The sequence below is a fragment of the Balaenoptera physalus genome, assembly GCF_965194825.1.
Source record: "Balaenoptera physalus genome assembly, chromosome: X".
In the NCBI taxonomy this organism is placed as follows: Eukaryota; Metazoa; Chordata; class Mammalia; order Artiodactyla; family Balaenopteridae; genus Balaenoptera; species Balaenoptera physalus.
Window position 1 is genome coordinate 42,427,542 of NC_138903.1, and position 14,000 is coordinate 42,441,541.

Sequence of the window (14,000 nt, forward strand, 5' to 3'; positions counted from 1 at the left end):
GTTTTTTAGATTCCATATATATGTGTTAGCATACAGTATTTGTTTTTCTCTTTCCGACTTACTTCACTCTGTATGACAGACTCTAGGTCCATCCACCTCACTACAAATAACTCAGTTTCATTTCTTTTTATGGCTGAGTAATATTCCATTGTATATATGTGCCACTTCTTCTTTATCCATTCATCTGTCTATGGACACTTAGGTTGCTTCCATGTCCTGGCTATTGTAAGTAGAGCTGCAGTGAACATTGGGGTGCATGTGCTTTTTTGAATTATGGCTTTCTCTGGGTATATGCCCAGTAGTGGGATTGCTGGGTTGTATGGTAGTTCTATTTTTAGTTTTTGGTTTTGTTTTTTATTTATTTTTGGCTGTGTTGGGTCTTCCTTTCTGTGCGAGGGCTTTCCTCTAGTTGCTGCAAGCGGGGGCCACTCTTCATCGCGGTGCGCAGGCCTCTCACTATCGTGGCCTCTCTTGTTGTGGAGCACAGGCTCCAGACGCGCAGGCTCAGTAGTTGTGGCTCACGGGCCCAGTTGCTCCGCGGCATGTGGGATCTTCCCACACCAGGGCTCGAACCCGTGTTCCCTGCATTGGCAGGCAGATTCTCAACCGCTGCGCCACCAGGGAAGCCCTATTTTTAGTTTTTTAAGGAACCTCCATACTGTTCTCCATAGTGGCTATATCAATTTACATTCAGGGGGCCGGGTCTTGAGAAGAAAGGGCCACGGCGGCGGGGTCAGGCTCGCGTGGTGGAACCAAGAACCTGGGAAGGAGGCTGTCTCAGCAACAGAGCGGGACAGCATGGTCTGCGCGACGTAACGTAGCATTTGGAGGCGGCCCGCAGTGCTCCGCTGCGCCTGACAACGGAGGCGAGGCGGGTGACGTCAGGCGGAAGAGCGAAATCGGAGCCGAAAGGCTGTGGGGGCGGGGGTAGTCGGAGCCTGCGTGATGGAGGGAGCTGGAGCCTGGGAACGAGGCTTGTGACGTAGGCCGAGGGGCGTGTCCTGGGGCCGAGGAAAGACTGCAGAGGGGAGGTGGTGCCTTGTGAAGCAGAAAATGGCGCCTGCGAATGAGCAAAGTTTGTGACGCGGCGAGGTTTTTGCCTCTGGCCGAGCCCTTCTTCCCAGGACGGGAGAAAGTGCAGGTGATTGGCACGGGAGGGGCCTTCGATGTTACATTTGTTTTCTGTTTTAGTACTGCTTTGTTTTTGTAATCAGGAACAAATAGCTTTTTAAAATGTCAATGCGTATCTTGATAAATCGGCTTGTTTAATTGATTTGCTAACCAGTGCTTGAAATGTACTGTTCCTGGGTTCATTTTATTTCTCGCCGAGTTGCATCTCGTTTTTTAAGTTGTGAAATACGTAAGACCTGTAAAGATTATATGAAACGTTTACGTAGCCCAGGTTGATGGACATTCTATAAAAATAAACGGCCTGTGCTCTTCAAAAATTTCAAGGTCGTGAGAGACAAAGGATGAAGAACTGTTCCAGACTGAAGAAATTAACGGGATTTAACGAGTCATGATAACTAAATGCAAAGTGTGATCCTGGGTTGGATCCCGGAGCAGAAAAAATAAATTATTTAAAAATCAGTTTTTTCTCATAAAATGAATTTTCTCTCTTTTACTGTAAAAGATATGAATGGGGAAATTGGTAAAATTTTACTAAGGTCTGAAGATTAGCTATTAGTACTGCTAATTTCTTGCTTTTGATAACTGTATTGTGAGTATGAAAGAGAATATCTTTGTTTTTAGGAAATACATGCCGAAATATTTAGGGGTAAAGAACCATCGTGTAAGCAAGCTTACTCTGAAATCGCTGAAAGAATGGCATATATAAAAACGTATTTAAAGAAATAATCGAGCAAATGGGTAAAATTTTAAATTTGAAGAATCTGGATGAAGGGCACACGGGAATTCTTTGTATTATTTTTGCGATTTTTCAGAGTCAATTTCAAAGTAAAAAATTTAAAGAATAATAAAAAAATTGTGAATTAACCAACTAGGTTAAGATTCAGACCGTTACCTTAAGAAATCCTTCTGTGCCCCTCCCAGATGAAGGTCCCCCTCCCTGCCACGGGAAGTTATTACCCTGAATTTTTAATTTCGTTAACGTTTCCCCACCATTGTATGCATCTCTAAATAGTATTTGTGGTCTCAGCTTTTATTTTATTGAGGATATATATGAAATCAGACTGGACGTACATGGTGTGCCCTTTGCATCATGTCAGGTGGGTACTCGGTATCCACATGACGTCATTGGTGACGTTAGCCTTGATCACTTGGTGAAGGTATCTGCTGGGTTTCTCCACTGCAGGTACTATTTTCCTCTTTCCGTACACAGTAATTCTTTTTAAAAATAATTTATGTCCATCCTTTCCTCAAAATGTTTTAACAGTCTTCCTATTTTATTCAATGTAAATGCTAAAATTCTTACAATGACTTGCAAGGCTTTAGGATTGCGAGGCTGGTCCCTGGCTCTGATCTTCTCCCATGCTCTTCTGATTTCCCTCCCCCTCACTTTCCCCATCCGGCCATATTGGACTCTTGCTGTTCCTCGAACGCCTCAAGCATGCTCTCACCTGAGAGCCTTTAGGAGTGAGGTTTGCTCATTTTACAGAGTTCTTTAATCACAGTACTCGCGAAATATATATTCCTGTTACTGGAGAGACAAGTTGAGATTCCCCAAATCGGAAATATGGAACTGAGCAATTTGTTTTACCATTACACTATAGCTCTCCAGCAAGGCAAAACCTCAATCCATCCTGAGAATAAACAACAATAACAGGAACATTTTTATAGCCCATTTGGAGGTGTTCAGAAGGGCGGGGGGGGACTTTGGTTTCTGCCCCATCCTACCTTTACAGCCTTGTGACAATACCCTTTAAAATTATTCCACCAGTACCAGGTTTCCTCTTGGGGTGTTGAAAATGTTTTGGAAGTAGATAGAGGTTGTGGTTGCACAACGCTGAATGTACTAAATGCCATTGAATTGTTCACTTTTTAAATGGTTAATTTTATGTCATGTGAATAAAAAATTATGCTCTGTCAATAAAAAAAATTTATCCCATCGATGTTGGTTCAGTATTGAAGCCAGTTTATCTCTGCTTTTGTGGATAATATCATGCAGCATTTTTCCTTAGCTCCATTTTTTAATGCTTATCTAGAGCAGAGCACCTCAAGATTCTTTAATTTGCTGTCTGTTTTATAGGGGTTTGCTGCAGTGGTCAGGAAATTTGTGCTTATAAAGCATTTCAAAGTCATGGACTAACCCCAAGTCATATACCTAATATCCATATTAATATTTGCACCTTCTATCTTTTGTCAGCTGGCAGATCTGGGTGGGGGCATTTAATTAATTTGGCCATCTAAACTGATTTAATTTCTAGGAGAAGCTTAAATTTTAAGAGAAAATTCAAATCTGTGATAGTTTAGCCTCCTCGGCAAATTTTCGAGGATGAACCATCTAAAACAATTAAATCTGGGATAGCTGAAGGAGTCTCTAGGTCTGTGCAGGGTGTGGATAGTTTCCTAACAGAGGTAAGCAAGCATGAGGTTCTCTTTGTTCAGGTTAAGGAAGGTGGGTGGCTGGGTTCAGTGTTGCAGAATCGACTGTGATGTGTGAAGGGGAAGCAACGTCTCACTGGAGCTTAAGAGACTAGCCTAGAAATGTTGAGGGTTTTCTGTCAATGGAGAAGTCTGCACAGCACGGGGAACCGTTACCTTTAATGAAGACCCTAGAACTAAACCGACTGAAATTTTCACACGTTTGGTTGGCGATTGCTGCTATAGCTCTTACACAAGGTAAATATGCTTTGGCCACTGGATCTAATGAAAGACTGAAATAAACAATAGGCCTCTGACAATTCCCCTGTAATTGAGTCGGCACCCCTAGTACCTGTTCAGACTTTTTGTGAACCAAAAAGGGAAAGGGGTTTGTGAGTCTAGCGTCCTGGAGGGGGGATCTTTTGGTAGACAGTTACTGTACTAGTCTTTGTTGCTTGAACATGAGTATGCTTTTTAGCTTGAAAAGTACGCAGTTATTGAAAGATATTTATATTAGTATATCTAATTATATATAATTAACAATAACTAATCTAGGAAGATAAACTTTCTTTTTGGTTTGTCATTTTTAAAAATATCAAGTTTGAAAAATGAAAGCTTTTCTGAAATTTTCAAGTTAATTAAAATTGGGGGAATTTTGGATAAACCTAATGATGCTATTGTCATTCCTTTTATAGGGCAAAGGAGCAGATCTTTGTGGTATCTCCCAGAGATAGTTTAGACAGAAAAGAACATCTTAACAGTGTTGTTATTCTGACTTTGGCCTGAATTTGCGAAAGACGAAGAATAGTTGTTTTTTAACAAGATACAAATTGAAGTAAAGACAAGAAATATTTATAGTCAACCTCGTAAAACACAGTGATAAACAACAAAGATTATTAGGAGCTTAACTTTTTTTTAAAGCAAGAATTCTTTTTAAAAAATGAGCTAAGGAGATGTCAGAAGGTACCAAGAGTTAACAGTAATTTGGTGACAGAAAAAGGAACTTCCAATCTGGGCATAAATTAATGTAGTCATTTTACAGAAAAGGGCCCAAATTCTAATTTTTCTCCTTTGGTACATTATTCATGTAACAATTTACAGAAAGGATTTATTTATATGCGTGCCTTCTTATTTATGTATGTAGGCTTATACAGATATATAAATAATGAATTTAGAACAAGGTAATAGCACATTTACCATCTGAATAAGCTAACAACCTTTTAATAAAACAAGTAGGAAACCATCTCTTAGTTTATATCCATATTTCTATTTCTCTGTAATTATTATACCTAGTGTAATGATTAACCAGAATAACCGATATTTTCTCCAGACACAAGAGAAATCTAGAGGACAGACAATATTTTTAGTAATTTCTTTCCGTAAGCACATATTTCATATCATTTTAACAAATTTGAGGAAACACAAACATAAGTGACTTTAGGAAGATCCATTTTATTTCTGTATACTAGCAACAAGAAATTAGAAAGTTAAAATTTAAAAGATACCATTTACAGTAGCAACCAAAAAAAATTGAAGTGTAGGAGTAAATGTAACAATGTGGGTGCTTTTTCATTAGACAGTGACAACTCTGTCATGACTGCCACCTGAGCTGACAGATTATGAACCATCCCAATTCAGAGATGTTAAAGTTTTTGTGTCTTTGAATTGAAAAAACATGGTAGTGATACTTTGTGAAAATTTATGTGAAACTTCAGTCTTCTATGACGGCTTTAGAAATCCAGGTTGTAGCCAGGTCTGGAGGTTTTGCTTACCACTCTAAAAAGTGATTTTAGTGTTAATCTTCCTTAAAAATCTGCTTTTAAAAAAACCCATTGAGCTGTGGCTCCTTTTGCTTCGAAGCTCCCATTAACAATAAACTAGCTTTACTGAGTGAATTAACCTCATAGACCATCAATGGAGGCAATTAAAACCTTGAAGGGGAGGTGAAGGTGCAAGTGGCAGAGGGTAAGGTCCGTGATGGGGTTTTCTAGATGAGTGATGGGAAGTGTCTGTGGCTTGAGCCACCGGGGTGGGGAGGGTGTGTGTCCCTGGCATGAATGAAATACGGGGTCTGGGGGGGGTGTCACTGCAACCCCCAAAATAAATAAATGAATAAAAAACAACCCACAGAAAAGTTTGCCTATTTGGGCAACATGTGACTATTCCAGGGTTCTTCTATCTCTCCATCCCCCTACCTTTCTGATCCTTTTTTAAACAAAGAAAAGTTGCCATTTTAAGGAATCCAATTTATAGAGTTAAATCGCTGGAAAACTAATGTTTACGTATTTTTCAGCAGTTTTGTAATTTTTTAAAAAAGTGTTTATTTGAGGCTGTTAAATACTTGGGACAGCCTTTTATGTGTCAAAAATTCCATAGCAGGGACTTCCCTGGCGGTCCAGTGATTAAGACTCCACACTTCCACTGCAGCGGGCAAGGTTCGATCCCTGGTCTGGGAACTAAGATCCTGTATGCCACTGGTGGGCGCAGCCAGAAAAAAAGAAAAAAAAAATTCCATAGCAGAGCAGGTTTGTGTTGGGGTTGGAGGGGGGAACGAGGATTATGTGTACATGAACTTTTTTGTCTAAGCCCTGGGATCGGAACAGTAACAGCTAATGTTCATTTAGCACTTATTATATGTCAAGTATTTTGCAGACTTCAGAATTTCTCATGACATTTTACAACGGCAGATTTCAACAGTCCTAAATGTTTATCCTAGTAGTGCATATAAAAGTCTCCTTTAAAAGAGAACAGGTCAAACTGCACTTAAAGGTGGTTCAGGTGGTAAATTTTATATGTTTTTCACCACAGTTTTACACAAAGAGTGAGCTAGTCACCATACACTTAGAAATTTACTCTAAAGCCAAAATAAATCCTAAATAAAAAATTATTTTAAAGATGGCAGTATACAGTTTTTGAAGGAAAACTTTATGATTCTTTTAGCAGTTGAAATTCTTTTTGATTTCTGAGCGGGTTTTCAGAATTTAACAATCCATTTCTTAGCTGAAGATTTTTGTATCCTTTACAAACACTGCACATTTAACAAATGGCTGAAGTCTTACAACATTAGCTGCAAATAGCAGTTATTTTGAACCTAATTTGACTGTGTTACCCCACAGACTAATACAAGTGAATGATTGTTTATTCCATAATAAAGTCTCCTGTTTTCTGGCACCATGGGTATGGGTATGGGTTTTTTTTTTCCCCCTTGGTTTTTTTTTTTTTTTTTTTTTTTGCCGTTATTGAGCACACTTTCTGTTTTTAATCAAATCTCTTTTAGTATCTTAAGAAGTTAAGCATTCTGTCCGAGTCTGGTTTTCACTGAATACATTTTGCTTCTAATTTATTTTTATATGATGCTGAAAATTTTTTTAAATGTTGAATTCTGGGAAGAATTTCTTTTTTTAATCGGAAAAATAGTTGGCGTATAGCGCTGTTATTAGTTTCAGGTGTTCATGAAACTTGTCATCTTGACTTGTAAACACGTGTTGATACTTTTAGTCTAATAACCGTGTGAAGTGGTACCACTAACCCCCAGATAGCTGTGTGACACCCCTGTCACCTGTCTGGTCCAGGTTCCTCGTGGAGCGGCACTGGTACAAGCAGTGGGAAGTACACGTGCAGGGAGGAGGCCGGGACCCCAGCACCTTCCCTGGCTGCATCAACAATGCTGAGCTCTTTGAAGGTACCAGGCTTCTGCCTCCCCACATCAGCCTAGCCTGGACTTCTTGTCATCTTTGTCCCAGCAAATGATCATGAGCCCCTTTTCTGTGCTAGGTCATTGGTGAGATGGCCAGAGTGACTCATCACTTTCCTTCCCTGATTGTTCCTCTGCCACCTCCCCCCGCCCTCCTGCAGACCAGGTAAACTGGCGCCTCAAGAAGGGACTGGTGGAAGGTGAGGACTATGTGCTGCTCCCAGCGGCTGCTTGGCATTACCTGGTCAGCTGGTATGGTCTAGAGCATGGCCAGCCTCCCATTGAACGCAAGGTATAGTGGGTGGAGAGGGTGCTGGGGGGCGGCTTTTATAGTGGGGGAGCGTAGGAGGAAGGCCTCATAGGCCCAGGATGGGTCCAGACCTGTGTGTTCACGTATGCTGTATCCATACACCTGGGTCTGCCCTCTCCTCCTCTCCCAGGTCATTAGACGGTATCTTGCTGTGTCCCCTGCATTTGCTCGCCTGTGCGTGCTCCCCTCACAGAGCCTCGTACGTGTGTCTATGCCATGTGTGTTTGTCTGTGTGGATGTTCCTCTGATCTCAGAGGTCGTCGTTCCTGTGTCCGTGTGTGTGTTGGGTGGGTACACCTGTGTGTGCATCCTTCCCTCCTTCCAGGTCGTGGAGCTGTCCAGCATCCAGAAGGTTGAAGTGTATCCAGTAGAACTGCTGCTCATCCAGCACAGTGATATGGACACAGCTCACACCGCTCAATTCAACCACTCAGATTCTATTGGTGAGTCTAAGGGTCGCGGAATAAGTTGGCATTCCCAGCCACGGTCACAGCTCGGTGACCTAAGGAGTCTGATGCCAAGATGGATGGATCCTCCAGGGTTCCAGGAAGACCTTGAATGTGCTCCATCACCCTCCACAGACCTAGTTCTGCGCACCGCTCAAGAGCAGTTTCTGGTGAGCCCCCAGGAAGAGACACGGCTGTGGATCAAGAACGCGGAGGGCTCTTTTGAGAGGTTGTGCAACACACGTGTCACGGTGCTTGACGCCGCTCTCCAGACTGGGCAGGTAAGGGTGGGGAGGGCTTCTTGGCCCACCACCCGTGCTCAGGTTGGGGGAAGTGAGGGCTAGGTGTCCGTGGGCCCTCCATGAATGCCTTTCCTGATCTTTACTCCTCTTCCTCCAACCCAGGTGGTCATCATGGAGACCCGAAACAAGGATGGCACTTGGCCCAGCGCACAGCTGCCCGCCACGTGAGCCCTTGGGGTTTCCAGTCCAGAGTGGGATCCCACAGTAGGCAGAACAACTGAGCCCAAGAGCACATTCCACCCACAAGTAGTAGGTCCTCAGCTGATAAGAGTTTCTCATCCGTCCCAGGAGCAGCGCGTCGGAGGAGGATGAGGACTTCCAGGGCCAGCCGGGCATCTGTGGTCTCACCAATCTGGGCAACACGTGCTTCATGAACTCGGCCCTGCAGGTTGAGCCATTAGGTCTAGGTCTGGCACTGCGCAGGGATGGATTTGAGCATTGGAGATTGGGGACAGAGCTAGGGGGGTACTGCAGGGCAAGGGGTCAGGTTGGAAGCTGGGGCCCCACAGTCTGGCTCGACATGCCCACGTTACTTTCTGAAACGTTAATGCCTCTTCCTTCCACTTGCTCCCTGCTTTCCCTTGTCTTCTCTCCTTCGTCACCACATTCTTCCTTCTCCTGAAATACTGCTCTCTTCTCTCCCCTACTCCCCTGCCCCTTCTCTTTCTTTCCCCTTCCTCCTCCCTCCTGTCTCCCTTTCCTCTGTCCCCACCTTGGTTACCTCTCTCTCCTCTTCATGCACCTGGCCCCTGCCTTCTGCAGTGCCTCAGCAATGTGCCACAGCTCACCAACTACTTCCTCAAAAACCGCTACCTGGAGGAGCTCAACTTCTGCAACCCGCTGGGCATGAAGGGGGAGATTGCAGAGGCCTATGCGGACCTGGTGAAGCAGGCGTGGTCCGGCCACCACCGCTCCATCGTGCCCCACGTGTTCAAGGTGTGGCTCAGCCCTGGCCGGCTCCTCTGCGCCCCCATCCCCCAACTCCCTCACGCTCTGACGGCCCTGCCCATCTTCTCAGACCAAGGTCGGCCACTTTGCGTCCCAGTTTCTGGGCTACCAGCAGCATGACTCACAGGAGCTGCTGTCGTTTCTCCTGGATGGGCTGCACGAGGACCTCAATCGTGTTAAGAAGAAGGAATATGTGGAACTGTGCGATGCTGCTGGGAGGCCAGATCAGGTGGGTGCTCCTGGAAGACCCCCATCCTGAGAGCCTCATTAAAGCCACTAGGGCCTCTGCCTCAGGAATTTTCTGGCCTCCCTGGAGTATCCCGCACACCACCATTTTCTATTAAGCTCCTCTTCCCTGACCTCAGTCCCAACCTTGGCTCCAACGCCACAACTGCCCTCACACCCAACCCAGAGTTAACCCCCACCTGGTCTCCTGCCCCAAATAACCCCTGGCCCTGACAGTGAACGCAGTCTCCAGATAGCCCTCGCTGTAACTCTGCCTCTGGACTTTACTGGTGGCCCTAACCTTAACTTTAATCCCATGCGCATCCACCCCACACCATGGTTCTCCCCGGCCCTGGGCAAGCCTCACCACCCACCACGGCACTCAACAGGAGGTTGCTCGGGAGGCCTGGCAGAACCACAGACGGCGGAACGATTCTGTGATTGTGGACACTTTCCATGGCCTCTTCAAGTCCACGGTGGTGTGCCCTGATTGTGGCAACGTGTCTGTGACCTTCGACCCCTTCTGCTACCTCAGTGTCCCACTGCCTGTGACCCACAAGAGGGTCATGGAGGTCTTCTTTGTCTCCATGGACCCCCGCCGCAAGCCAGAGCAGGTATGGGGGGAATGGGGACAGGGGACGTAATGAGGGACATGTAGTCAGAGTTCGTTTGATTACTCTGCCGTACCTCAGGGTTTCCTTCCCTAGCTCACCACACATCCTTCTGCTCTTTTGTGGATACCGTTCCTCCCTCAGCACCGGCTCGTGGTCCCCAAGAGAGGCAAGATCTCGGATCTGTGTGTGGCTCTGGCCAAACACACTGGTGTCTCGCCAGAAAGGGTGAGGCTCTGCAGATAGAAGGAGGGTGGGATTCAGGGGCAGGGGGGCAGAGAGAGGCAGAAGGGCCTGGGGGAGACCTGGCAGACTGACCGGTCCCCTCTCCGCATCCCATTCTCAGATGATGGTGGCCGATGTCTTCAGTCACCGCTTCTATAAGATCTACCAGCTGGAGGAGTCTCTGAGCAGCATCTTGGACCGAGATGATATCTTCATGTGAGTGAGAGGACCAGGGGAGATGAGGGCTTCTCAGCAACCTCCTCCATTAACCACCTTTCCTCTCCCTTCCTCGGCCTGATTCACAGGGCACCTGCGCAGCTCGGGGCTTCGGCCATGTGTCTTAGTGGGGCAGGGGGCTAGGGGCTGTCAGTGAGTGGGGCGACACATCCTTATACAGGGCGTCCTTGGGTGTTTTCCTCCTTGTTATGTGAGGGAGGCTCCTGTTTCTTTATTTTATTCAGCACTTAACTAGTACCTCGTATGTACCAGATGCTGATCTGCACTCCTTACTCACATTGCAGGCCTCAAAAACCAAGTGATTTTTGAAATGGGGAACACTAAGATGCTTTCTGAGCATAAGAACATTCAGAGCAAGTTTGAAATCTTCGGGTAACTAAAACAGAAGGTGCTTTATGAGTAGAAAAGTTTTTGTAAACCAAGCAGTTTAGTTTTCCAAAAAGAAAATGGTTTTAGATCCCTGTGTCACAAAAAATTTTTGTTAACTCCCTCAGTGCTCTGATAACACCGAAGTACTTCATCTAACATCACATAAACAAAGGGCTGTGTAAATCATCCAACAGTTTGTAAAATGCAGAACCCTGGGTGACTCTTTGGACCCTTTTAAAAATATTTTCAGGCTGTGAGTGGTGAGTGGCTGGAGCAACTGGGGTAGAGTCCTCGAATCCCTCCTGGGTGTCCTGATCAGGTGTGACCTGATGTCCATCCCCCACAGATACGAGGTGTCAGGCAGGGCTGCTATTGGCGAGAACTCCAGAGAGGACGTTGTGCTTCCTATCTACCTGCGGGAGCGCACCCCAGCCCGGGACTACAACAATTCTTACTATGGCCTGATGCTCTTTGGGCACCCGCTCCTGGTGTCGGTGCCCCGGGACCGGCTCTCCTGGGACGCCCTGTATCACATCCTGCTGTACCGCCTCTCGTGAGTCTGCCCTTTGGGATCAGGCAGGGAGGTGGGGTCAGAACTCAGACCCGGGCGTCTAGCTGCTTAGTTGCCACCTCCCGTCTGCATCCAGAAGACAGCTCAAACTTAACATGGCCAGAGAGGAACTTGTAGGCTTTTTTCTTTCTCTAAATTTCTGACTTTGCTACCACTTCTCCTAGGTGCTGGGGATACACAGAGGTGAACAAGACAGACAAAATACAGACTTCATCTTGTACTTAATTGTCTCTTCCTTGGAGAGGCTTGGTTGTTTGTGTTTTTACTGATAGATTTTCATCGTGCTTAAAATCCAGAGTCCTTACCAAGGCAAACAACAGTGCGCTATCTGGCTTCACCTCTCTCTCATGTTGCACTTACAAGTGCTCCTCAGAGGCCTTCCCTGATGGAAATTTACAGCTGATCGTGGGCCTGTTTACCAGTGGCTTATCATACTTAAGATCCACGCTCCTTAACTGTGGCGCACAAGATCCTACATTGTCAGGCCGCCTCTTCCCGTGTCCCTCTGGCATCTCCTGAGACCTTCCGGGCTCCTCCTTAAGAACTGTTAGTGTGTGGGTTTACCAGTGGCTTCCCATCATAAGCAAAGTAGGATTCTGGACTCTGTCCTCTCTGCCCTCGGGTCCCTCCTTGAGAGTCTCCTCTGCTCTGTCGGCAGACGCTATGTGACCAGACCCAGCTCGGATGACGAGGATGATGGGGATGAGAAAGGTGAGGAAGAGAAAGGAGAGAGGATCAGCAAGGATGAGGGTCTGTACAAGCAGTCCCATGGCCTGAGGAAGGGTCAGGGGGTCTGGGGTCGGTCTGGCCCACACAGGGTCCACATGGATGTGTATTGCAGCTCAACCCCCTGGGGCTCACACATTTCCACCTCTGACATCCTCTCCTGTCCCAGCAGACCTGGAGGATAAGGACAACCTCCCTAAGCCTGGACATGTGGCTGGGGGCAGCTCCCAAGACCCTGGGCCGGAGCAGGCTGGGCCCAGCTCTGGAGTCGCGGGCGGGAGCCGGGCCCCCGTGGACAACTCCCCTGGACCATCTCACTGGCCCCAGAGAGCACGGCGCAAGCACCTCTTCACCCTGCAGACAGTGAATTCCAATGGGACCAGCGACCGCTCGACCTTCAACGAGGATACCCATGGTGTCTCCTTCAGCTGTGAGCCAGGGTTGGGGAGGCGGGAGGGGGGGTTTCCTTGGCAGCAGGGCCCATGACCACCTCCCCTCGCCCCCAGCCCAGCCGTACATTGCCATCGACTGGGAGCCAGAGATGAAGAAGCGTTACTATGACGAGGTGGAGGCCGAGGTAAGCGAGATCCTGGGGATGGGAGGCACTTTCACCTTGTGCCACACACACCCTCCCCCACCTCCGCCGAGCCGAGCCGTGGCCGCAGAGCTCCCAGGGCCTCGGATTCCTAGCTTCAAAGTCCGTGCTCTTAACCACTCGGCATGCGTCTTCCACCCCCACTCCTTTTTATCTCCCCCCCAACCCCCGTCCTCATACCTGGCTGTCCACTCCCCCGACCTAGGGCTACGTGAAGCATGACTGCGTTGGGTACGTGCTGAAGAAGGCTCCGGTGCGGCTGCAGGAGTGCATCGAGCTCTTCACCACCACTGAGACCCTGGAGAAGGAAAACCCCTGGTGAGGGACCAGAACGGGGTCTCTGGGGGTGCAGTTGGGTGGGACCACCTCCCCCAGTCCGTCACCACTAAATACACCTCCTTCCCCCTCCCCCTCACTCGAAGCCTTCCTGCCACTCTGGCCACCAACACCCCAAGCCTATTCCTACCTCAGAGCCTTTGCCTGGGCTGTTCCTTCTCCCAGGGTCGTTCTTCCTCTTGTTATCTACAGGATTTGACCTCCATTTTGCTCAGGTCTCTGAGCAAATGTCACCTTATCAGAGAGACCTTCTCTTACTCTTCTGTTAAAAGCCACTCCTCCCCCAGCCATCAGCTCCCTCCATTCCCTCTCTCTAGCTCTGTAACGCCACTTGATGTCACATCCTAGATCCCCTTTTGCATCGTTTTTTGTCTTTTCTGTTAGAGTGAACCCCTTAAGGGGGAAGACTTTTAAGTTCACTGTGTGTCTCTTCTCACTGATTATAATGGTGTGGGCTGTGCAGTAGATACTCGTTAGATCCTTGCAGAATAAACAAAACAGAAAAAGAGAACCAAAAAAGACAAAACCAGTCTCAAAAATAAGAGCGGCATCTCCATGGAGCAGGAAGGGAATAGAAGTACAAAGTAGTGCCAAAGGACTCAACAGTAGACCGTCAGTAAATACCTGGCGAGTGAGTCAGTGAATAAAATAGAAGAGAGAAAACTGGAGTGAGAGAGGCAGGCTTTAAAAGAAGACTAGTGTCTCACAGACCGGAAGCCAAACAAAAACACACGCCAGTACAAAAGTGTATACAGTGGGGAGTTGGTAAGTACTTGGCAGGATTTTAACGTGTCAAGAGAGCAAACTGGAGTAACAGGCAGGCTAGGAGTAAGAGCAGCATCTCTGGACGAGACGTGGCCCA

The 14,000-nt window shown here is 46.9% G+C and overlaps 1 protein-coding gene across 18 annotated transcripts in view; it reads left to right on the forward strand.

Moving 5' to 3' along the window:
• The window catches only part of USP11 (ubiquitin specific peptidase 11), a 62,117-nt gene that overhangs the window by 846 nt on the left and 47,271 nt on the right, over positions 1-14,000 (forward strand). For 6 of the 18 annotated variants that reach the window (XR_014258757.1, XR_014258758.1, XR_014258759.1 and 3 more), the window contains exons 2-17: positions 7,116-7,225; positions 7,399-7,529; positions 7,873-7,990; positions 8,129-8,274; positions 8,398-8,459; positions 8,584-8,683; positions 9,058-9,231; positions 9,314-9,472; positions 9,858-10,082; positions 10,224-10,307; positions 10,426-10,520; positions 11,257-11,463; positions 12,140-12,192; positions 12,380-12,637; positions 12,714-12,784; positions 13,008-13,120. Coding sequence is in view for 14 of the 18 variants with exons in the window: in XM_082446391.1 (XP_082302517.1) it covers positions 7,116-7,225; positions 7,399-7,529; positions 7,873-7,990; positions 8,129-8,274; positions 8,398-8,459; positions 8,584-8,683; positions 9,058-9,231; positions 9,314-9,472; positions 9,858-10,082; positions 10,224-10,307; positions 10,426-10,520; positions 11,257-11,463; positions 12,140-12,192; positions 12,380-12,637; positions 12,714-12,784; positions 13,008-13,120 (2,106 nt within the window). In the remaining 4 variants the exon portion in view is untranslated. Of the gene's footprint in view, positions 1-694; positions 1,142-7,115; positions 7,226-7,317; positions 7,530-7,677; positions 7,747-7,872; positions 7,991-8,086; positions 8,275-8,397; positions 8,460-8,583; positions 8,684-9,057; positions 9,232-9,313; positions 9,473-9,857; positions 10,083-10,223; positions 10,308-10,425; positions 10,521-11,256; positions 11,464-12,139; positions 12,193-12,379; positions 12,638-12,713; positions 12,785-13,007; positions 13,121-14,000 lie in introns of all 18 variants that reach the window. The other 12 variants (XM_082446392.1, XM_082446393.1, XM_082446384.1 and 9 more) reach the window with 12 other exon arrangements.